The sequence below is a fragment of the Pleurodeles waltl genome, chromosome 1_2 (assembly GCF_031143425.1).
Source record: "Pleurodeles waltl isolate 20211129_DDA chromosome 1_2, aPleWal1.hap1.20221129, whole genome shotgun sequence".
Classification (NCBI taxonomy): domain Eukaryota; kingdom Metazoa; phylum Chordata; class Amphibia; order Caudata; family Salamandridae; genus Pleurodeles; species Pleurodeles waltl.
In genome coordinates, this window is record NC_090437.1 from 654158070 (window position 1) to 654183987 (window position 25918).

Genomic DNA, 25918 nt, shown 5'->3' on the forward strand with positions numbered 1-25918 from the left:
ACATGCCTTTGTTTTAAGCAAAAACATGTTATTGCAGTTTTAAAAAGGTAACAGTACTTAACTGCAATGTTTAAATAGGTTTAGACCTATTTAAACATTGCCATCTTTCTAAAATAATTGTGAAAAATTCTGAGGGGGGGCCCAATGATTTTTATTTTTCAACTGGGGGGACGTGGCATTAAAAAGTTTGAAGACCACTGCACTAAGGTGAAACGTCCAGGGCCAATTACAGTTAAAAGTAGGAGAAACAATCCTGGTGGAAAATAGATTACACACAAACCGCGTTAACCAAGCAATAAGCAGCATTAATTATAGGTCGTGCCCCGCAAAGTGGTGGATGCCAGAGTCATTTGTGAGACCTGGACGATTACTGCAAAAACAAGGGCGGTTGTGCGAAAGGGAAAGCAAGCAAGTAAGTGGAGTGCCAGGGCCAAAAGTGAAGATGCTCTTAACCAGAATTTGTGTAACAGTAACCATGTCAATATACCCCCCAAAATGATGGGGGAGGGGGGGTATATTGCCTAACAGGGAGCTGAAAATAAATGTAATAATAATAATAAGCCATGCAAGCCATATGTAAACAAAATTACGAAAATGAGTCACCAGTCACCAGTTCGAAGCCCTGTTACGGCCATAAAAGGCTTACCGATATCACAACAGGAGACACGCAGCCAATAAGTGTGCTGTTAGGGAGCTGCAGAGTGAATGACGTGGTGGGGGTTCTCAGCGTTAGGATTGGCGCCAGCACACAGGAAAAAGAGTCACATAAACTGACACGGCTCGCCTTTATACAGAGAAGGCCCCTGAATGCTACAGTGTATCCGCTTGCAAATAATAGAAAAAACGGCGACCATATTGGGGGAGAGGTGAATGAAAGCAGAGGAGGTTTGAGGTCCACAGATTACCTGCATTAAAGCCCTGCTTCAAGGAGTTATGAAAAATGTAAATAATCTAAGAAAAATTAATTTAAAGGCCTGCAAAAAAGTAAATTCATAAGGAAAAATAAAAGAAGGTAGGTAAGAAGGCACCCAGAGGAAGGACCAGGTTGTATTGATCAGGGTACTGGCTAGGCCAGAGGCCATATAATTACTGTCAATGGCCTTGAAGGGGAATGGTACAAAAAAGGGAAAAGAAAAAAAAAGGGATTGTGGCCCCACGGATGGTGAAACAGATGTGCTACACCAAACCCATATAGTAGCATTCACTATTTCAATAAAAAAGTAGACACATCTGAAAAATACTCCTGGACACATCCTTACCACAGCTTTCACAGCAGTCCCTAAAGTGAATATCTCCCAATTACCCGTTGGCCATTCTGTATGCCACTTGGGTGACAATGTACAGATAACAACCTATGGCACGTCTTGTAATGGAGACTCAATTTGTTTCTTACCTTATTCAACCTTAAAAATAGCAACATCAATGGGAACCTGGGGAGGATATGGATGGTTGGACTGTGGAACAATATCCACCCATGACAAAAATGCTAAAACCAGCCCCGCTCCCTACATCTCTTAGCACAGTCTCTCTCTTTCCATCCATCCTCTCTTTCTTATTTTCTCCTCTCTCTTCTCCCTCTCATGTAGCTTTTTCCCCATCTTTGCCCTCCCTCCTTCTCTTTCTCTTGAAACCCCCCAGTGCCTGCTGCAGTAAACCTCAGGGATCCAGGGAAAAATGACAGATGGCCCAGCTGCGGTCCATGACTTTCAAATCTGGCCTCCTAAGGCACCAGCCCACCAGGGAAGTGCCCAGTGGAATAAAAGGCCTGTTCAGCCCTGAGGATGTGTAATGGCTTGGAAAACAGCATTTTCATTGTTACAAAACTGGAAAACGCATATTTTGAAATACATCGCACATTTTGTAAGTACTATTGCAAGAGAGGTTAATTAAGAGGTAATCTTGGCAGCATCTCTACAAACCTCAATGAAACCACTGCAGAGTTTTAATGTGAAAGTGCAATAATGGTCAGATTAGGTTGTTTATAGAAAACTACTTGTCTAGTACATTAAATACTCATTCCTTTTAAACATGGTTGTAGGAAAGTACCATCTTGCCTGGCACGTTACCCCCATATTTCACTGTATGTATGTTGTTTTAGTCCTTGTGTCACTGGGACACTGCCAGGCAGGGCCCCAGTGCTCATAGTATGTGCCCTGTATGTGGTCCCTGTGTGGTGACTAACTGTATCACTGAGGCTCTGCTAACCAGAACCTCAGTGGTTATGCTCTCTCTGCTTTCCAAATTTGTCACTACAGGCTAGTGATTAAATTTACCAGTTCACATTGGCATACTGGTACACCCATATAATTCCCTTGTATATGGTACTGAGGTACCCAGGGTATTGGGGTTCCAGGAGATCCCTATGGGCTGCAGCATTTCTTTTGCCACCCATAGGGAGCTCTGACAATTCTTACACAGGCCTGCCAGTGCAGCCTGAGTGAAATAACGTCCACGTTATTTCACAGCCATTTACCACTGCACATAAGTAACTTATAAGTCACCTATATGTCTAACCTTCACCTGGTGAAGGTTGGGTGCAAAGTTACTTAGTGTGTGGGCACCCTGGCACTAGCCAAGGTGCCCCCACATAGTTCAGGGCAAATTCCCCAGACTTTGTGAATGCGGGGACACTATTACATGCGTGCACTATACATAGGTCACTACCTATGTATAGCGTCACAATGGTAACTCCGAACATGGCCATGTAACATGTCTAAGATCATGGAATTGTCCCCCCAATACCATTATGGTATTGGGGGGACAATTCCATGATCCCCCGGGTCTCTAGCACAGAACCCGGGTACTGCCAAACTGCCTTTCTGGGGTCTCCACTGCAGCTGCTGCCAACCCCTCAGACAGGTTTCTGCCCTCCTGGGGTCCAGGCAGCCCTGGCCCAGGAAGGCAGAACAAAGGATTTCCTCTGAGAGAGGGTTTTACACCCTCTCCCTTTGGAAATAGGTGTGAAGGGCTGGGGAGGAGTAGCCTCCCCCAGCCTCTGGAAATGCTTTGCTGGGCACAGATGGTGCCCATCTCTGCATAAGCCAGTCTACACTGGTTCAGGGATCCCCCAGCCCTGCTCTGGCGTGAAACTGGACAAAGGAAAGGGGAGTGACCACTCCCCTGACCAGTACCTCCCAGGGGAGGTGCCCAGAGCTCCTCCAGTGTGTCCCAGACATCTGCCATCTTGGAAACAGAGGTGCTGGGGGCACACTGGACTGCTCTGAGTGGACAGTGCCAGCAGGTGATGTCAGAGGCTCCTTCTGATAGGCTCTTACCTCTCTTGGTAGCCAATCCTCCTAACTTGGCAGCCAAACCTCATTTTCTGTCTATTTAGGGTCTCTGCTTTGGGGAATTCTTCAGATAACGAATGCAAGAGCTCACCAGAGTTCCTCTGCATCTCCCTCTGCGACTTCTACCAAGGATCAACCACTGACTGCTCCAGTACGCCTGCAAAACCGCAACAAAGTAGCAAGACGACTACCAGCAACATTGTAGCGCCCCATCCTGTCTGTTTTCTCGACTGGTGGTGCATGCTCTGGGGGTCACCTGCCTTCACCCTACACCAGAAGCACAGAAGAAATCTCCCGTAGATCAACGGAATCTTCCCCCTGCTAACGCAGGCACCAAAAGACTGCATCTCTGGTCCTCTGGATCCCCTCTCATCCTGACGAGCATGGTCCCTGGAACACAGGAAATCTACCCAAGTGACTCTCGCAGTCCAGTGGCCCTTCAGTCCAAGATTGGTGGAGGTAAGTCCTTGCCTCCCCAAGCTAGACTGCAAACCTGTGTACTGAGTGATTTGCAGCTGCTCCGGCTTCTGTGCACTCTTCCAGGATTTCCTTCGTGCACAGCCTAGCCTGGGTCCCCAGCACTCCGTCCTGCAGTGCTCAACCCGCTGAGTTGACCTCCAACGTCGTGGGACCCTCTTTTGTAACCCTGCGTGGACTCCGGTTCACAAATCTTCCAAATGCCTGTTCAGGTACTTCTGCGGGTGCTGCCTGCTTCTGTGAAGGCTCTCTGAGTTGCTGAGCGCCCCCTATGTCTCCTCCTCCAAAGGGCGACATCCTGGTCCTTCCTGGTCCTCAGCAGCACCCAAAAACCTCTACCGCGACCCTTGCAGCTAGCAAGGCTTGTTTGCAGTATTTCTGCAAGCTTCATCGCGACGTGGGACATCTTTCTTCCAAAGGAGAAGTTTCTAGTCCTCTTCTTTCTTGCAGAACTCCAAACTTTTTCTATCCGGAGGCAGCTTCCTTGCACCTTCATCTGGGATTTCCTGGGCTCCTGCCCCCCCCGGACACTCTCGCGACTATTGGACTTGGTCCCCTTGCAGGTCCTCAGGTCCGGAAATCCATTGTCAGTGCACTGCTGGTGTTTGTTGTTCTTGCAGAACCCCCCTATCACAACTATTGTGCTATCTGGGGGTAGTAGGTGCACTTTACTACTACTTTTTAGGGTCTTGGGGTGGGGTATCTTGGACACCCTGACAGTTTTCTTACAGTCCCAGCGACCCTCTACAAGCTCCCATAGGTCTGGGGTCTAATCGTGATTCGCATTCCACTTTTGGAGTATATGGTTTGTGTTGCCCCATACCTATGCTTGTCTATTGCAACCTATTGTAATTCTACACTGTTTGCATTACTTTTCTGATTCTTACTTACCTATTTCTGGTTTGTGTACATATAACTTTTGTATATTATTTACCTTCTTACTGAGGGTACTCACTGGGATACTTGTGGCATATTGTCATAAAAATAAAGTACCTTTATTTTTTAGTAACTCTGTGTATTGTGTTTTCTTATGATATTGTGCATATGATATAAGTGGTATAGTAGGAACTTTGCATGTCTCCTAGTTCAGCCTAAGCTGCTTTGCCATAGCTACCTTCTATCAGCCTAAGCTGCTAGAAACACCTCTATTCTACTAATAAGGGATAACTGGACCTGGCACAAGGTGTAAGTACCTTTGGTACCCACTACAAGCCAGGCCAACCTCCTACAATGGTGGTCCTGACTGGAGAGATCTAGTGTCTTGTAATGTAGGGCCTAATTCACAAAGTGTCTTGTGCGCCCAAGTTACACTAGGTTCATAAAATGACCACTATGAGAAGGTTAAGGCCCAATCTGATGGTAAAACACAGAGTAGCAAATTTTAGATATAGAAATGCAAAAATATTGAGACTAGAATATCAACCACCAGAATTACATGAATGTACTATATGTAGGAAAGGATAGGTCTTCTATGCTTAACTCTACATACATGTACCTGGGTGATTTATATGTATAGTAGGTATCTAAGGGTACTTACAGTTTGGACCGCGTTTCCATGGGAAATTGAATTTTTGCTTATAATTTTGTCACTCCATTGAAATTACGCCATATGGGTGCCCAGGGTGGGTACCCACCAATATTAAAAGTGGCTCGCTTTCACCAGGGGCCGCGGAGGCCCTGGGGCTCTCGAGATGAATGCCAAGTAGCTCCCCGACAACAACACCTTCCTGGGCTGCAACTTCGGACTTTGCCCTTTTGGAGTTTTCCCACTGGAGCAGAAGCTCCCACTGAGGTCCTGCACTTCACTTGGCTGCAGTCGACGAGTCCCTCTTCGAATCCAGCTTGCAGCCCTACCCGTCAACTAGTAAAGCTGGCAGACTGACCCATCGACCACTGCAAGCCTTTTCTCCAGAAAAAAAACCAAGCCTAAAAGTAAGCTTTCCATCAGGATGACCTGGGTGCCTGTTTCTGACCCACACTCCATGGCAGTGGACCTTAATTTTTTCCTTTAACCCGGTCTTGCTGCACCAGATAACCATGGTTGCCACTGTGTGCTTTTTGGTGCTCAAACTTCAAAAAACCATATCTCTGGTTCTAAACATCAATTTTTTTACATTTTGATGTCAATTTGTCCCTTAAATTTCGTTTCTATTTTTTATAAATTGGAGTGGGATTGATTATGTTGTGTTATGTACGTTTTAACTGTTTTAACTGTTTTGGTACTAATAAATGTATTACACATTTCACCTAAGTTAAGCCTGTCTGCTCTGTGCTACAACTACCAAGAGTTGAGCTCAGGTTTAAATTATTCAGACCTAACTGAAGCTAGTAAGGAATTGTGATATTATTACCTAAAGAGGTCTACCATCCATTTCAACTAAATAATCCAGTTTTTCACGAATATGACCCAGGATTTCTAGTAAGGTTCATCAGATGAAAAGACGAGTTCAGTATACTCATGATTGGGATACTGAAAAACAAATGTTCCAAGTAAGAAACCTGTGCCTCTCCCCATATCTTTTTTCACGCCATCACGTTTAAAAAAAAAACAGATTTTAAGGATCTACATGACAGAACTTTGTATTGTTCTACCATCTCGACATTCAAAGACTGTCTTCTTGTGCGTCCTGAACTGTTTTAGGACAGGTGGCATTTAATCAGGTCCTTGCACTCAAGGGCGCAACCACTCCATACTTAATTTTGAGGCAAGGCTTGTGATAAGCTCTCTCCATCCCTGGAATACCTCAACTTGAGTTTAATGAGCACGTTCGTATAGACTCCAGAGAGTTTATCTTTCCAGAGACAAGGATGCTAGGCTGCAAGAAGAACGGTTTTTAAATTAAAACCAGCATTTTAAATGTATCTAGCCAAGATTATCATTTGAAATAAACCTGCTCTGCAGTTGTATGGCTTCAAATGGACTACATGTGTACTGATAATAAGAATAAAATACTCCTTTGAAACTGAAACAAAGGCCAACAGAAAAACTACAACAAACTTTTGTAGTTAGTAGATAATATTGTAGGGCTTTTTTGTTGTAGGGATGAGTCGGTACATTGGATATCTTCTAACCTACAGACGTATTTTGTATAACAAATTGTGTTCTGTAGCCAAGTGTGTCCTCGAACCAATAACAGATTTACTTCATGCTTTAACAGCTAAACAATCGAAACACAGGCCACATTCTGGATGGTACAAACTTGCTGAAATAAAAGCGAGTGCCTCTAGTATTGGCTGACATATAACACAAACACCAGCAGCGCAGAGACTTTCAAAACCGCCTCTTTTAGCTTGTTAGTGAACAGTCGGAAATTAATCATATCCGTTTAGCTTTATGAATTTTTGTTTCCCTAAGGAAACATCCTCTATTGCTTCAGCGGAGGAAGCCTGGCTAAGCAAAGAACCACACATCGCTCACTTTCAGTTTTATGAAGATATTATTTATGAATGTATTTTAATGAAGTTTTCCATCTGGTGATGTTGTAGGTACCCGTTTACCAAGTGCACTCTTCTACGTGCCAGCCAAAATGGCTTTTTTTGGATCTTTGGTGGAAATGTTGTTCTCTGTATATAATTGTCCATCGGGAACACTACAGCATTTGAAGAAGGAGGTCGTACTTAGTGATGTGCTGAGAACCAGAAATTATATCGCACAATCAGCAAATTAATTATCTCTGCTGGCATAACTGCTCAAACCGCAATTAACATGCTAGCATACTGGTTGGTCTGCCTCTTCATTTTCTAATTTCTCCGTCAATAAAATGAGTACTAATAAGGTGGGTTATACTAACTATAACTTCTATAGCAAACACTATATAAAACAATTAATCATAGCAGTCATAATTACTCTTCTGATAGCTGTAATAGACAGATTATGAGATAAGAGCAATGGTTGGTTTCTGGTCTGATTCAAATATAAGGCGCTTCTTGATGTTTCTTATGCGTAACTATATATATATATATATATATATATACACATATATATGCACACACACACACACACACACACTCACAAATATATTTTTACTATAGAATATGAATACGATGCAACACACAAAATGTTAATTACCATTGTCGAGTGTAGGAAGTGGCAGGATTCACTGGAAAGAAGTTTCATGTGAGCCTTAAGGCTCCTTCTCCACCAATAACATCCAGAAACCAGATTAAATTTGTTATCCCAGCCACCCAAGGTTACTGGAACGCACCATAATAGTAAGCTGGCCCACAGTGCATGGCAGGCAGCAGAAATGTTGATGAGCAACTCGGTTATACTCAGCAAATATTGGAGATCACAGTTTAATGCAGGTGGGGCTGAGGGGCAGACATGGCTGTGAATCTAGAATATGCATTGCTCCCTGGCTATTGATCAAGACCCTGAATTTTCTAAAGGGGTGTGAGGTGCTCATGGCGCTCCATGGGCAATGCCTTACAACAATGTCATTACACATTCAAGTCCTGGAACATTAGCAAGGGGGCTAGATCATATAGTTTCTTAGCCATGCACACTGGATATTTTGTGACAATGTTACTAGATCTGCCATGTTTTTGAATCCCAGGTAACTTGGCCAGACTGCTACCCAGACAATCTTTACCTCCCAGAGGAGCCATTTTTCTCATGATCAATGAGTGTTAAGTCTCTGTTCACTATTTTTCCCATCGCCCAACTTTGAGTAGAGGAAGCTTGTAGACTGTAATATTTTTCTGTGAAGATTGAAGCTGGGAAATGCTGTTCCTCAAACCTTGTGTCAATATCTATTTTGTTTCATGTATATTTGACATTTCCCATTACCTCACTTGTACGATGAGCCATTTTAGGTGCACTGTGCTCGCCCCGACCCCATAACCTGTAGGCATGGAAGACCGAGGTCAAGTGTGCATGTGCTTGCCTACTGCAACCTAGTTGGCACGCAATAGAGCGCTGTACATAGTGGAGGAGTGGGGGCTATTTATCATTGTATATCCAGCTGAGGGCATCTCATTGGAAGGGGGTGATTGCATACAAGAAGATGTTCATTTAAGAATTGGAGGACATATCAGGTCTTCTTGATGTCACGGGTGCAGAAGCTGGATAGGGATGTTTTGAACATTTGTATTAACATCATGGTGATACAGAGCTGAGTAAACAGGATTACAGTGTAGTACACAAGGATCATACAAATGTCGTAGTAGATGCAGGGTAAGGATGATTATGCACTTCTTTAAACCCTTGAGGAACCAAGCAGCAGGATCTTCTTGAAGCCATTTGGGATTGCTAATAAACTATCTGTGGGAAAGAAAGAAAAGAAAGTGTTCTTCCGCAGCATCTGAGTTAACAAATAAACCTTCTGAGCCCACCACTTTCTCATTATCACTAAGTTTATGCTGGTCTTTGTTGCAACTTAGGAAAGAGCTGAAGACACACCTCTTTAAATAATGCTATATCAGTCCGGACCTACTCTTAGATGTCCTTTCAAAACTTTGTTTTGACCCCTACAGTACTCCCCTTTCTTTCCACTAGGATTGAACTCTATCTATCTATGTATCTATCTATCTATCTATCTATCTATCTATCTATCTATCTATCTATCTATCTATCTATATGTATATATATATAATTTCTACGTTTTTGTAACTTATAGTAATTTTCATTACTATACATTAATCTAACCACCACCGTGCACAGCGACGGTTGGCAGCATGGCCAAGAGCCCAACCCTGTGTTGTGCATAGCTTTTAGCCTTGCGAAGCGGAAGATGGCCGCAGGTCCGGGTAGCTACCCCTTTCCGGCCAGTTTCAGCCCAGGGACCCCATTCCCCAGGTCCCAGCCTTCTGCAATTAATTATTTTTTGGGGGGGAGGGGAGGCCATACAGCCCCCCTCCTCAGGCTTAACTTGGCCCTCCGGGACTCCATCCCCAGGGCCTGGCTTAAACAAAATATTTAGTTTTATGGGTGGAGTGGGGCGACACAGCCCTCCCCAAGGCCAATCGCAGCCTCAGGGACCCCATTCCCTCGGGCCTGGCCTAAATATTGAATATTTTTGGGGATGGGGCCACACAACCCTCCTCTCCAGGTAGATCTTGGCCTCGGGGTGTGCCAAGACCCCATCCTCCGGGCCCAGCCTAAATATTTTTTTGTTTATTTTGGGGGGGGGGGGGAGTCACGCAGCCCCATGCATTATATTTAGTTGAAGCTCCTCGGAGGTGGTGATCCCTGGGGCTCTGGGGGGGGGTCCACACAGTCCCACCGCATTACATTTACTTGAACCCTCGGGGAGGTGTTGGTGCCTGGGGCTGCAGGAAAGGACTGGGCAGTCTCCCCGCATCACATTTACTTGAAGCCCCGGGAAGGTGGCAGTCCCTGTGGCTACGGGTGAGCCGAACTCTCTTTAGTTGTGCCCCAGGGAGGTGGAGGCCCCCAGCGCTGCACTGGCCCTGGGCTGCCCTCCTGCATTCTCTTTAGTTGTAGCCTCAGGGAGGTGAGGGTCCCGAAGACTGTGTGGGGACCAGGTTACCCCCAGCATTCTCTTTAGTTGTGTCCCGAAGAGTTGGCGGTCCCCGGGGGTGCAGGGGGGCCGCTCCGCCACATACAAAATTATAATGCCTCTGGGACCTTGCCCACCCGGGGCTTCACTAAAAGAAGCATTGGAGCCCATGCTTGGGTTTTTGTTAATTTCATTTTTGGCATATCCGCGATTCTGCTGTGGCTCCTGCAAAAAAAGAAATTGTAAAGCATTTTTGTTCTGGGATGGTCCCTTTGCAACCCCAGAACCAGAGCTAAGGGGTCAGGGTGTCCTTGTTGAAGTGTTTTCAGCCAATCAAATCTCAGCACGAGATCGGAGGGGTTCTCAGATCCTTCATGTCCCTATATATACAAATTTGTTTTTTCTTTAATGTTCTAAAAACTACTGAACAGATTTGCACCAAATAACAATAACAAAAGGTTCCTTTCTGGAGCAAGAGCTACCTTTCTGCCAAACTTGGTGTAATTCCATCCAGTGGTTCGGGCTGTAGACCCGTTCAAAATCCCTATGGGAATTAACATTGGAATCACACCTTTTTTGACCCCTCCTTTTCCTCATCCCCCATTTAACGGATCACCCCGAATCTTTCCAGACAGCAGCTGACATGAGTGTCGAATTGTTTTGCAAAATTTTGTGAAGATTTGTCAAGGGGCGCCAAAGATATAGGCAAGTCAAAAAACATATTTTCTGTAGAAACTAGGTCCTAACTACAACTACCTAGTGGCGGCCCCTACTAGGTAATATATATGTCTATATATATTACCTAGTGGGGGCCACCACTAGGTGGTTATGTTTGAACCATGATTCCATAGAAAAAGCATTTATTGACTTGCCTTTATCTTTGGCGCCGCTTGACAAATCTTCACAAAATTTGGCAAAACAATTTGACAGTCATGTCAGTGATTCTTGTTGCACATTGAAAGTTATGGGGCGATCAGACAATCGGGGGCCGAGAAAAAGGGGGGGGTAAAAAAAGTTGCGTTTCCCATATTAATTCCCATAGGACCCTTAGGCATGACTACAGCCAAAACCGCTGGACGTAATTACACCAAATTTGGCAGAAAGCTAGCTTTCGGTACGCAGATTGTGCTTTTGATTATTTGGTGTAAATCTATTCAGTAGATAATGAGAAATTGAGGAAAATCCAAATTTGTATAGCTCTGGCCATGAATGAATCACAAGTATTCACAATTTTACACATATGCGTGCACGAATAGAAGTGCTGTAATTGAATAGCTACAACCTGACTCGAAAGTTGGAGCTGGTATTTTATGTTATGGGAGAGGATCGCAGGGGCTGAAAATTGAAATAAGTGGAATAAGGGGTCAGGGTGGATGTGATCTGACCCCAGGAGTGTGATATAGTGTTCTGTTAGGGTGAAATAATGGGTTTTAAATGATTTTTCTCCACCGTGTGCGATATTCACGAATATCCTCAAATAACCTTGAATATTCGAGAATATTTGAGGATATTTATGTATATTCTTGAATATTCGAGGATATTTGAGATTGTTATAAAAGTATTCACAGATTCATTCATACCCTAATTAATTCACTCATTCATGCACTCAAATACTCATGTGCCCACTCACACACCCACTCAGATACTCATGCACCTACTCAGAACCACTCATAGACTCACACACCCACTTTCAGACCCACTCAGACACTCACAGACCTACTCACAGATCCACTGACAGAGACAGTCCCTTTGGCCAACCCAGATGCACAAGGCCAAGGGCCATACGTTGCGCAGGGTTGGGTGGCTATAAGGGCGTGGCTGCAGGGCCTGGTCACGGGCCAGGCTCTGCCCCCAACCTTCTCCACTCACGGCCAAAGGCTGTGCGCGCCGTGGGTTGGGTTAATGTACTGTATAGTAATTAAAATTACTTTATGTAAAAAGAAAAAGGAAATTCACTGAAAAAACAAAGGTTGCAGGGACGTTCTGATTTACTCATACAAAACCATAGAAATTCAGCAGTTATAGTTAGCTTTTTAAAGTTACTATAACTCACGCCCCAAGGTAATTGTAACTCGTGCTTTCACCATGCACAGCTTATTACTCCACATATTATCTCACTGGTGACATCTTCTATGGCATCTTTGGCATTCTGACTGCAACATTTTGTGCATGGCAAGGGCGTGAGTTATAGTTACCTTAGGGTGCGAGTTATAGTTACTTGAAATATCTCTAACTATAGCTGATGAATTTCTATGTTTTTTACGAGTAAATTCAGAACCTAGCTATAACTTCCCTGTTACCTTTGTTTTTTTCAGTGAATATGAATGTGTGTGTGTGCAAAGAAAGTTGTTCTCACACAAAAGCGCACTCTCAAACAGGTTATCTTTTTTGGAATCCAGCAAAGCCAGCAACATACAGCAAATTCTTTAGCATTTCCATTTAGCCAGGCCTTACGCATTTCAGACATCTCCGTACTTGTTCACAGGCCGAGTGCATGGTTGATCAGCAGACTTAATTGCAGAAACGGGATCACACAGTTAAATACCAGTTCTGCCCCAGTGGGCCTCTGAAGTGAGTTGCAAAGTGCATCCTGGTAAACGTAGTCCTGCACACTTTCATTTTATCTCAGATGGGTTGCTAAAGCCAACCAAAATGTTAAAAACACAATTAATCACCTCAGTGGTCAAATCCAAAGTAAAATTACTGGGTTTGCTGTAAGTGTTCCTACCTGCTGCTCTTTATGTGACAATCCATAAAGTCGCACAGATATGCTCCTTCATGCAGTGGTGCTGCCTTCACGGCTGGACAGGCCATTAAAGTTATGCAAAGAAAGTTCTCCTCAGACAAAAGCGCACTCTCAAACAGGTTATTTATTGTGGAATCCAGCAAAGCCAGCAACATACTGAGGACAACTTTTTTTGTATATACACATATATATATATTACCTACTGGTAGTCGCCATTAGGTAGTTATAGTTAGGACCATGTTTCCATTAGTAAAGCATTTTTTGCCTATAACTTTGGCATCGTTTGACAAATCTTCATGAAATTTTTCAAAAGAAAGTGTGCTAGTGATTCTTGTTACACATGGAAATTTTTGGGGTGATCCGTCAAGCTGGGGTCGAGAAAAAGGGGAGGGCAACAAAAGTGTGTTTCCCATTTTAGTTTCCATAGGGATTTCACACAAGACTACAGCCCGAACCGCTGGACAGAATTATACCAAATTTGGCAGAAAGGTAGATTTTGGTCCGAAAATCACGTTTTTTTCATTTACTGTAAATCTGTTTAACAGTTTTGGAGATATTAAAGGGAAACCAAATTTGTGTATCTAAAGGCACAAACACTTCGCAAATCCTCAGATCTCGTGCAGAGATCTGATTGGCTGCCAACACTTCAACCAGCTCGTGTTGGCAGCCATTTTGAGACTCATCTTCAGTCTCAAATACAAATAAAAAAAAGAAAACGGGCAGGGTACGTTTAACCTAACTCCCTGCTCTCCCCGTCTCCCCCCGTGGGCCCCCCCCCCCCCCACGGGACCCCACAAAAGCAAAAAAACGTTTTTGTTAAATTCACGGTGAAATAATTTTGCAGTGAATTAAAAAAAAGAAGCTACTATGGTCTCCTGTGCTTTCTTTTTACTTTGCCCCACAGCGGGCCAAGCCCCGGGGGCATACATATTTTTATTGTTAAGGATGGGGTGCACAGGGCCCCCCTCCTAGGGCTGTTAAAAACCTCGGGGACCACCATCTTTCTGGGGCTACATTTAAAAACAATGTGGGGGGCTGTGCGGACCCCCCTGGGCCCTGGAGACCACCACCTCGCTAGGTCTGATTTTAAAATATGTTTGGGGGGGCTGCAGGGACCCCCACAGGCCCAGGGGACCACCACCTCCCCAGGGCTACAATTTAGCAGTGTATGCGGGAGTCGCATGGACCCCCCCCGTCCCAGGAACCACCACCTCCCCAGGGCTAAATGATATAAATTGTTAGGGGTGCTGTGCTGACCCCCCAGCTCTAGGGATCACCACCTCTCTGGGGTCAAATGCATATTTACAGAGAAGGAGGTGGGGCACACAGCCCCCTCGTGAGCCATATATGGCCCTGGGGACCACCATCCTCAGGAGGTAGCTGTTAGCTTTTGCTTGGCGAGAGCCATGACAGGTCCCGCAAAGCAAAAGCAAACATAACTCTTCTTCCAGCAAGCAGGAGTTGTGAAAATTCTCCCGCTTGATGGAAGTGGAGTTTTTATCTCTTTCCCTGCTCGCTAACATGTGGGAAAGAGATGAAACAATTGCTCCTGCACACAGGAATAATGCTGTGCCGTGAGGCTCCCCCTGCAGTCCCTGCATGGACTAAGAAGTACTTACTTCTGTAAAGTACAAATCATCCAAGTGTGTTTTCTCTGTAGTTCCATCTTGTAAAGTTACTTGATGGAGATACTCAAGGGACAATCACACTAGCAAAGTTATAGACACAGAATGAAAATGGAGCCTTTACCTTGGTGTCCTTTAGGCAGCTATAGTGTAGATACCACTTACTAATACTCCAGTTGGGTAGACATTCTGCTGAAAATGCTGGCCTCTTCTTTAAATAAATATGTAGGGCAGGATTCATTCTGGCACAAAGCTCATTTCACAGAAAATAAACCTCAACAAGAAGCATTTACAGATATAAATAAAACAGGTGCCCAAGTTGAAGCTCCCCTTCTGTAAAGTACTAATTATCCTAACTCTTTAAGCATGGCCAAGGCAAAGTAAGTGTGCTTTATCTGCATTTCCACTGTGAAAAGTTATGAGTAAACTTTGAAGGAGGTGTTTGCATCCTTGTTTTTTTCAGCGCAATATCTCATGTAGTGACTGGGATGTGTAGATTTTTTGTTGTCATCTGCTTCTGAAATCAGATATCTTATTATCCCTTTTCCAAGGAAGATGAACAGCTTACTAAAAGGGCCCCCGAAGGCATTGCCCACTGGTTATGGAGACATATTATTGATGAACAGGAATATGATCACATCTCCACCAAACAAAGAAGCACTTTATGCATGCCCTGATGTAGGCTGCCAGGCCATGCAGGCAAAGCCAGTGTGTGTTGTGTAGTGTGGGGTTGGGTGGTTATAGTGGATTGGCTTCAGAGCCTGCAGCCAACCCCTGCCGTTCTGTGTGTGATGCAGGATTGGGTTGTTATAGGGAGTTGGCCACGTGGGACAGTCATTGGATTAATGTATAGTAATTAAAATTACTTTACGTTAAAAAGAAACATAGAAATTCACCTGTTATAGTTAGTTACTTCAAGTACTATAATTTGGGCCCTAAGGTAACTATAACTCGTACCCTCAATTGCTAATTACCCCAGATAATACAGCACTCATGACATGTTTTATAACATGTTTTATAACATCATTGATAATATTCATTGTCACATTGTTTTCTTAAATCTGCTCAGTGTGTATTGGTGGCCTGGCAACAGTGAGGTATTGAGCAGTTGGTACTCTAGTTACACCCACACTCATCTGTTTTTGCTTGAAGTTCCACTTGCAGCTGATTCTGTAGATAGTTGATTCTCCAGTTGAGCAGGAATGGACAATGTTAGAAGAGAAGACTTTTTCCAGTTTCATCATCACAAATCAACTGTTATACAAAATTATTTTACCGGGATGAGCTAATTATCTCCTCAATGTGTGTATTCTAGTCAGTGAATTAGAACCAATACCTTTTCTGGTTCATGATCAGGTTTTCTCACTTTGCTTTAAAACATATTCAGTGACTGCTTGAAGCATAATGATAGACCGGTGCATCTCCAATAGAGCGATAGAGAGTTCACTCTATCAATAAATTATTACATAGAAGGTGGTACATCTAAAACACTACTACCGAGAATGGCACTTGTAAGAATACCACTACACTGATAAATGCATGTATGTAGACAAGGTTTATTTAGAATTACATGAGGTAGGGTTCAAGTTTGTCTTAGGGTTTATGTTAGCATAAGGGTTAGCTATGGATGTAGAGTTAGTGTTAGATTAACATTTTGAATCTTGCTAGGATTTGGTTACAGTGGTAACTAGGATTAGGGTTCAGGCAATGTATTTGTGTAGGTTTTGATTTTATGGTTTATGGTAAGGCTTATGGAGATATACTTACGCCTTGTGTTTAACTTATTTTAAATCAGTAGTATTTCCAGTAGTGGTTATTTCTATGTTCTCAGTTGTAGTGATAGCTCCATGTAGTTGTGAACAATGTAGGGATATACAGCTGTCAGACATAGAAAAGATGCAGAGAAAGTTTAACTACAGTTCATACACTTAGTTATCTTTAAATAAAGTAGCAAATTGAAAGGGTGTTAAAATTAACAATTTGAATTGGTATTATAGATTCTGAGATAGCTGGTTTTGTGTTGTCGAAAACACCTTCCAAAGTAATTTTGAATAAAAAAAGCTGACCAAATTTTAATTTTACCTACAGCAAGAATACTTTAAGTGGGACCACTGTAATACGTGTATAACTGTGTAAGAATCATCCAGCTTCTTAAAGAAATGTTTATTTTTCTACTTGCCAATTTACACTCTGAATTTGCACATATTTTAGAGAAATCACATCAGTAATACCAGTTATGTAACTAGATAAACAACTACAATTAACATACTGAAAGTGCAAAGTTGAGAGGTGTAGATCAGAGGTAGATAATCAACACATATTTTGGGGTTCATCGCACCCGCATGATGTTAGACTTACATATGCTCAAATTGTATAACACATTCAATACGAATTTGGCTGATACATATTGAACATCATGAAGTAATGCTTCTACTTAACCAAAATGCTCTTTGCATGTCCATATATATATATATATATACATATATATATATATGTATACCTAATCATTGTTTGCTTCAGAAATCTTTTCATTTGCACGTCATATGGAGGGCCGATCAGAAAACAGTAACTCAAAGCCATCTCTGAAAAATCAGTTCAGTTCAAACGACTTTATTTTGATTGCCATCGGCATTCATAAAAAGTACGGTAAATAACAACTAATATTCATTCAAACAGCATAGAATTTCGACAGCTCACTGCAGATTTTAAAAATCCCAACTGCACAAATTAATGAATTGCTAAGCATTAGTAAAAAAGCATAAAGCAATGCAACATTGTTTAAAATTCTTAGTTTGTGGTATAGGTAGAAACAAATCGGTAAACTAAAAACTTTATAATGTTTACAAAAAAATTGTAAAAGAGTTTGGATTGATGTGCCATCAAAGGGCATGAGCACATGTCCACTAAGCTGTATTGTGCCAATAGGAAGCATAGCATGCTCCCTATAAAACCGGTCCTAAATCCGAACTATAAGGTTTGCTCCCAGTCACCCTTAAGTCATTAGAGGTAAGGTCCCATACCTTGTTAGAAGAATTGCTTCATTCCTTATTGATGGTTTTTGCAATTCAGTAATTTCTCTATTAGTTAGTAAGTGTCCTAGAAATCATCTTTTAGCCCACAGCTTATCCTACTTCACCATGGACGAGGAGTCCCCAAGAGAGATGCACGGCCCAACATTGCCAGATTTGCATTAACATAAGATAGCCAAGGGATCGATAGCCCCCCGTTACAATTGAGGCAGTTCCTGATTATTAGGTGGTTTAACCTTGTTTGGGAATTCGTCCACATTTAAAGCCATAATAATAGAGGACCCACTTAATATAGTCCTCAATAGAGTTTATGTCAAGTTCCTTATGGCAGAAATAATTTGGGGTGCAGGGCGGTGCTGCAGAAGACACCTACAAGTACTCTAAGATATATTAATTTTCATGACACCGCATCCCAGCCCCATGTGTTGCAATAGGTAACATTGTACTTGATATATTTCTAAAATAGAAGAGCAAGGCTTCCTAACAAGCTTAGTTTAACATTTTAAGTAAAACACTGACTGGGCAAACTTTTGGCATCTGAGGTTTGCATTCGGCCTCCAGGATAAGTAGGTATCAAAGATTAATCCCAAATAAGGACATTTGTAAATGTTCTCCAAACTGTTATTACCTAATGTAAAAGTATGTAGAAAGGAGCACCCAGTGCCACAGGACATAATTTCGGATTTAGAATAATTAGTGCTTAATTCCGGGTCTGACATAAAAACAGTAAAGGCTGACACTAATTTCTTCAGTGCCCTTGGTGTGCAAACTAAAATTACCACATCATCTGCGTATGAAAGTACTGGGATTTGAGTTCCCATGATTGACTGATAAAGTATATTATTAATGTATAAAATAAACAAAAGAGAAGCTAAAATGTGTCCTTGCAGCACACCTCTTTTTAAACTGAACGTGTCACTCAATTCCACCTGCGAGCTAAACCTTGCCTGGGCCCTTAGATCACTGGGGAGTACAGCAAGGAAGGAGACCAATGCAGTGCCCCGGCCTAATTCTAGGAGCTTTAACCACAACTTTGAATGATTTACTCTATCAAAGGTGCTGGGTGAATCCTTAAACTTAAATGTTAGATGGAAAGAACATTTCCTTGGTGGAGTATACTTGCCAATTATCAGATACAAGTTCCACACTGTTCAACTATCCCAAGGTGTTCTCTGAACCCATGGTGTCAGATGTTGAAAATATTGTTATTATTGACCCATTCTCATATTTTATTAAATATTATTAGTGCCTAGAATCCTAACCAAGAAATCAATGAGGGACATGGGCCTGTAGTAGTTCGGTTCATGCGTACTCGCCTTTTTTAAATACTGGAACAGTGACAGTGAGCAGGAAGAGCAGTAGCATCTTGGATCAAGTTTGCTTCCTTTTTTAATTGTTACAATAACCATGAAAGGGGTAAATTTGCAGTCAAATAAACTGTTAAAGACATTCAACAACAGCGTCCCAATATCCATATTATAATTAAATAGGGCCATCAGGGCGCCGTCCGGCCCGGTGCTTTGATGTATGAGCTCTGTTTTATGGCTAATACAACTTCTTCAATACTAAAAGATCTCGGATTACTAGCTTATCTGCAAGACATACTTTCAAACGAACAATTAAAAGCTTAATTAAAGCAACATTTTCTTAAATATGATACCCAAGTGAGTGTCCTTAATGTGACTCCAAATAACGAAAGATGGAAAATCATAATTATTAACTGAATTAACCACCTGCCAAAACAGCTTTGGATTTCTCTTAGCTGCAGCCTCTGTTATTTGTGCCCAGTGCAATAACTGCAAACATCTTTTTCTCTGCCTCAAGGCAGATTTTTATAATAATCCTCAGAAAATTCTTTACAAACAGAATTGGATGATAAATGTTCTAGCCCACTCCAAATCTTGCTTGTTCCTCCTTTAGGGAGGATCACCATTCTTGACCAAAACCTAAGGTACAGGGCCTTCAATACCTGAAGAATGGTCACATTTCCCTCACTCCCTCTCACTGCCGACACATTTTGGATCCACTACGTAGCTATCTACTTCAGTTTTTCCTAACCCTTTGAATTCTATTTGATTATTATTTGTACATACTTTATTCTTTTTTTTATTAATTTTAATATCATGTATTTTGTAAAGTAGTCACAGAACCACTAAGTAGGCCCCATGGACCCCCATGGGTCCTCGGACTACTAGTTAAGAACCACTGATCTACTTCATCTGGGGGATGGCCCAGTCCCCAGTGTGTCCTAACTTTACTCATCATGTACAATCCAGTTCCGCCGTGTATTTGACAGGGTTTATAAATGGGGGATGTCTAATGATGTGTGTCAGATATGCAGAATGCATAATGGCAAACTTAATTGTGTGGTGGGAATCATAATAGTACCACATATTTGTTACAGCTCTCCTAAATTGATAGCATGAATCTCCACTTGTATACACTTGACTTGAACTGCAACATGCACCTCTTGATTGTAGATTCTCTTGGAAAATCAACATTTTAAAAATGTTTGTCACATTAAGATACGGCTCTAACTGTTGAAGGGACCTACTCTCTAAGTATCCTTATGAAATTACTATAATTCAGGTGTTATCCAATGCTATGGTGTTTGTCCATTCCAGTATCTTTTCTTGGTCTTCTAGAGTCTGTAATTTGTTATCTCAGACTTGGTGTATTATGACTGTATGATATACAGGTCAGCGCACTCTACGGAGGAGTTGTCATAGGGCATTCAAATAAGCTTTGTAGGATGACCGAATAGCGTCGCCTAATAAGTGTCCTTTTAAAGGCTGCTTGAATTTAGATACCCTTTAAGCAAACTTCCAATTTAACATTCCCACTAGGCAAGCCTCTAACTAATTGCAGATATATATTTCTCATTAGCAACAAAAGGTGAGCAGCACATGGGTCCTCATAAATCTAGTCTGTACACAGAAGCTAATAGTCCAACATTGACCCTAAAACAGACCTCCATACCTCCTGTTAAAAATGAATACGATTCCTGGTTATTGTGAAGGTACTCACTAGAGGAGGCATTTTGCTCGAGAGGTCAATCAAGAGCTGTTTGATTCAACACCATTGTTGATTTTTGAAAAATAGCTTTTATGTTAGAGTGTGGGCCCTTCTTTTCTCAGTGTTACTAAAATCTGTTAATAACCAACCTTGACATACTTGAGAGAAAGACGTTGTGGCTTAGATCGTACTATTGGGACAGGGACTTTATTTATTTGGGGGCTTTGTAGCAACATCTGAGAGTACTTAAAGTAAGATATTTTCTTTAATTCCTTCCTTTCATTAATTATTTTCCTTCTTTGCTGCTATTTTACTAATGTAGAGCATGCTTTCTAATATTTCAGAAAGAGAAAGATCCTAATTATAAAAGACATGCAGTGTTCTTTAGGAACAGTCTTGAAAAGAAGGCAGTTTGTATATTTAGCACCAAGATGCCTATTGGTAACTGCCACGAAATAGCTTCTCTTTCTGTGTGTGTTTTTAGGAAATGTTTGTTTGCTTGGCTTTTCTTCCTATAATTCTATTCTCTTTCTTCCTAATTCTCCCCCCACCCTGCCTGCCTCCACTTAACAGCAGACAACCACAGGGAGCACTGAACGAGTCGGATGATCCTGAAAATGGCTGTATAAATGACAACAAGCCAACTTCTCGTCATTTCTACCCCGTCGCCTTACTGCTCGTCAGCTCACACTTGCTGGTTGTGTGGCTTATTTTGAGTCTTGCATTATTATTAGCCAAATATCAATAACTTCTTTGTGTGTTCCTTTTTTTCCCTCTCCACAAATAGCAACATGTTTTTCTCTCCCAATGTATCCTGTAATATTTTGTACATTTTGAAATTTCTGAGATGTCCCAGAAGCTAAATCCCGCGCACAGCTATGCTCCTTCAATATCTTCCCTGGTGGAAATTCCAGTTGGTCATTTACAAAGGGTTTCTACTGTGTCCACCTTTGGCAGGAGTTTCTGTACAGAATGCAATATCTGCCTAGTGGAAAACAATCAAGGGAAACACCAATTGAATAAAAATACAGTGTGAAATCATTAAACACTATTTAACTGAACTATCCAGGGCACACCCACTATTGAGAATTCTCTACATTGATGTACAATTATATCTGAGGCACGAGATTGAGAGTACCGCTACAGAGAATACATCTCCTGAGAATATAACTGCGTTAAATAGAGTGAATTAAGTTATAAATGATAGGGGTTAGGGTAACGAATTGTGTTAGGTTTAGGATTTGGCTTAGAGCTAGGCTTATGCTCATAGTGAGTAATAACGTTGGAGTTATGGTTAGGATAAGGGGTAGTGTTAGGTTTTTCGTTTGACAGTGGTTTTACAACAATACAGGCTAGGGCTATAGTGGGGAGTAAACTTCTAGTTCAGTATTTTGTTTTAGGTTTAGGGTTAGCCTTAGGATTGTGGGAAGCCTTGGTGTTAATGTAAGGCTTAACTATAATTTTCCAGTTAGAGTTAGGATAGCGGTTAGAGTAAGGTTTAGATTTAAGATTAGATGTAAGGTTAGGGGAAACTTGCGTTTTAGGTTAAGTGTAATGCACTTGCCCTTCTGCTTTAAGAGCTGCTGGATGTAGCGCTACTCTCAGTAACAGTGATTTCAATGTACTTGGATCTGTCTCTTGTTGTACTGTAGTGTACTGTAGTGGAACGCCGCCTCAATAACCAGTACCATGATGGAATTGAAATGAGCTTGATTTGAGAACATAGCAGTTCGCTAGATATCTAAAAAAACAACATTCCAAAAGCGTATCCATCAGAACCAATTTGTAATTGATCAATTGTAATTTCCACCAAAGTTTCTCCCTCCTTTCTTTTTATGAATACTATGCATTTTAACATTTTGTTCCATGGAAAATCAAACAATCTGTAATTTCATCATTTCAATTAGAATTTCTTCTTTCCCACCATGAAGCGCCATGGTCTATATATCGGAGAATACAATATCACGATGTACTGAAAGATTACTTCTGTCGGTTTCTCTTGAGAAGTAGCGAGTCTAACAGAGAGTTGCACGTGAAACTGAACAACTTGCGCCAGCTCTGTACAAGTAAGACAGATGGGGCATTTCTGGAACTAATGCATTATAGTGGAGATTAATGCACTCACCGACGAATCCTTTTACGTGCCAATACATGCTCTTTTGATGCAGCTAAACCTTTTCTGCCAGAATTAATACACAGAGATAAGCCAAATTATGTTTTATGTCATTCAATTAAGTGTTTGCAACTTGTTTATTGAATTGGGGTTGCATATCCCAACACTTTTGTATTATTTTTAATCCTTTGAAGTCTCGGTTAAGAGTCTTTTTCAGAAAGCATAATTTTAGCAGTGGTGTTTTTTGTATTGGCATAAGAACAGATTCCTTTCTTTGTATGAACACGCTACTTTAAAAAAAATGCGTTTTTCTCGTTTTTCATCTCAAAGGCACCTTTTCGAGTTGTAGTGAAGCAAATATTGGATTTTACTGTGCGATTTGTAGTGCCAGACTTATCAAATGCCTTATTCTTACAAACAGCATACTGCATTTTAGGGCTTCATAGAGATTTTAAAGCGTTAACGTACAAACAGTGTGAAGAAATGAAATACAAGAAATATATTTGTAAAACTGAAACGAACAAATGTAGTATGAAATAGCTCTTACAATGTACCATAAACTGCAACATGCAAACCTTAAGGAGCAATGTAAACCTCACTATCAACTTCTGAGGGCAATAACTGCAAATGGGCCTGGCCTTGGGATTTAATTTTGTAAGATGTATCATCACCTGTGAAACAGAAAAAAAATGTATAGTTGGTTCCTTGTTATTTTTACTTCAAGACTGTTGCTGCAACTCTGAATTGAAAAAATAAAAACATATTTATTTATTCTCTCGTTTGATGAGGCTGTCCTTTTTTCCCCTTTCCCAGAGAAGGATGCCGCATAGAAAATGTAATGAAGAATATCAATTGCAGGAAATATGCTTTCAACATGCTGCAGCTGATGGCCTTCCCAAAGTACTACCGACCACCAGAAGGCACTTATGGAAAAGCAGACACATAGGCACATGTGCATGTCAAGCACTGCAAGTTCACGCCAGCTACACCACAAGCACTCTGGGAGTATCTGGATACAGAAGAGTACGGCAGAGCTAAACTTGTAGCAAAGGCAGCGTTCACGCCTCTTCTGCCGCTAATAACGAATGGTCAGGCTACCAGCATTCCGGAACGCTCCAAGGGCCTTGCCCTACAACAACTTCTCCTACATTGCACCCTGTACCATGCAGGCAAGCTCAGGGAACCATTCTGTTTACAGTGGTTGGTTGAAAGCCTTTGCCATCTCAAGAGCTTTATCACCATAGAGTTGAACTACATTTCTCATCTTGAGATGGAATTACACCATAATTTGCCCAATTTGTTGCAAAACGTCTTCTTGCGTATTCACATGGCTTTAAAGAAAACTAAGTACGTGTGGTCAGTTGTGGTTGATATATTTCCTTGAAGTCTTAATGTATGACTTTTATAAGAAAAAACATTTTAGAACCGTTAAATGTCAATGTAGGCCCATTCATATTTATACTCACTATGCTTATGTTTACATTATGTGTTTAGAATCTGCGTATCTCACAAAGAGAGAGACTGCTAAGGTATAGCTATCGAAGTCCCATATAATAGCATGCAAGTTAGTTAAGAATTTGCAATTTAGCAGACAAGTATAAGTGTTATCCAAATGCATTTGGCTTGGGTTGTCACCAGGCAGCTTTAAAAGCACTTCGCATAAATTAGTGAACTTAAAATGTAGTTGCTCATTAGTATGATGCGGTAGAAGATCTTTGCCACAGAACTTGAAACTCGTTAATGTTAATTCTAGACGGTGGCCTGAGGAGCAGACATGCGACTGAAGTTATACTATTGACACCACAAACACTCCCGGCACAGTGTTTATTCTATTCACCCGCGTGAAGGAGTGAAAAGTGGCTTATGTGACAATGCAAGAATACAGACCCTATATAAAATTGTACTTTTGATGCTTCTATAACCAGACACCATTTTCCCAGAACGTACTTCCACCCCTTCCCTGCCCCCTCCTTTCACTCTACCCATCTGAACTTTTAACTGTTCTTCTCCCCCCCCCCCGTGAATTTGTGTTTAATTTCACCCACGCCCTATTGCACTCTCGCAGTTTCAGTTCAAATGGAAAAAACAATAAGCACTGAAACTAAGCATATCAATATTTCATTATTTCTTCACTCCACATTCTTCCCACCATAACTCCCCCAATGCATGTCCATATCGGTCTTCCCATCTGTACTCCCATCAGCCTTTTCCTACCCACTTATAGTGATTAGCATTCTTATTCCCAGTCTGGCTCCCCCACACAGGCTTTCCCTTCTGCCGCTCTGTCCAAAGGCTCAGAGGGGCTGGCCATAAATTAAAACACTTTGTTGGTGCTGGACAAAACATTGGAAATGTAGCGGTAAATACTTACATACCTCATTGCTCATGAAAAGCCCCTCAGCTTGCCACATCACACTCTGTCTGCTGATCCCATCTAAAGAGATAAGGTTTGCATCAAGTGCATAATACATTTAAACCTGGTTGCATATGGGGAGAATGGTGGGTTGAGCAGCAAGCTTTATTTTCTAACAATGTTTCTTCTCATTTACAAAGGGGTGCTTTGCTGTTGAGTGGATAGCTGAGAATGGATGGACCTGGAAGTTGGCAATGTGGAAATACCGCCTTTATTTAAATGCTAATATTACTACACTTTACTCAGGAATTTGGTCCTTGCACCTCCTGAAATATCACAAGAGGGGTGAAGCATATATCTTGGAAAATGAGTAAGAACGTCTCTCAGTAGTGCTACCCCCTTCCAAGGATGAGGGTGAATGGAAGGTCTACAACACTGAAGCTGCTCTGTGTTTGACTTGGCTGCATGCTCTTGTGCTCCACAGCTATTAAACTTGTTTGTGGTTCAGGTTTGAGGGAGGAACAAAACAGCAGGTCGGACATAGCAGGCTTGGCCATTGTTTCTTTCTGGGCACCTTGACGAGATTCTGAGTACGAAACGATTTGGGATTTACTAAAAAAAAGAGTGAGATGCAGTGTTGGTAAGAGACTGGTATGGTTCCATTCTTTTTCCTATAGCAGCAGTTCTGTTGGCCTACATACTCAACATAACCTATGCAGATACCAAACCTGGCTAGTCTGCATTGCTGAAAACTCTTTGATGGCTGTGCACGTGGCAAAGGGCCAGGATATGAGACGGTATAGGGTTTG

At 41.8% G+C, this 25918-nt stretch overlaps 1 protein-coding gene across 3 annotated transcripts in view; it reads left to right on the forward strand.

The window, feature by feature from the left end:
* The window catches only part of INPP4B (inositol polyphosphate-4-phosphatase type II B), a 2522842-nt gene extending 2499024 nt beyond the window's left edge, over positions 1-23818 (forward strand). For 2 of the 3 annotated variants that reach the window (XM_069242568.1, XM_069242570.1), the window contains one exon: positions 21217-23537. In XM_069242568.1, the coding sequence (XP_069098669.1) occupies positions 21217-21391 (175 nt within the window). In that variant the 3' untranslated portion in view covers positions 21392-23537. Of the gene's footprint in view, positions 1-21216; positions 23538-23569 lie in introns of those variants that run through there. The other variant, XM_069242569.1, reaches the window with a different exon arrangement.
* The last annotated feature ends 2100 nt before the right edge of the window (positions 23819-25918 follow it).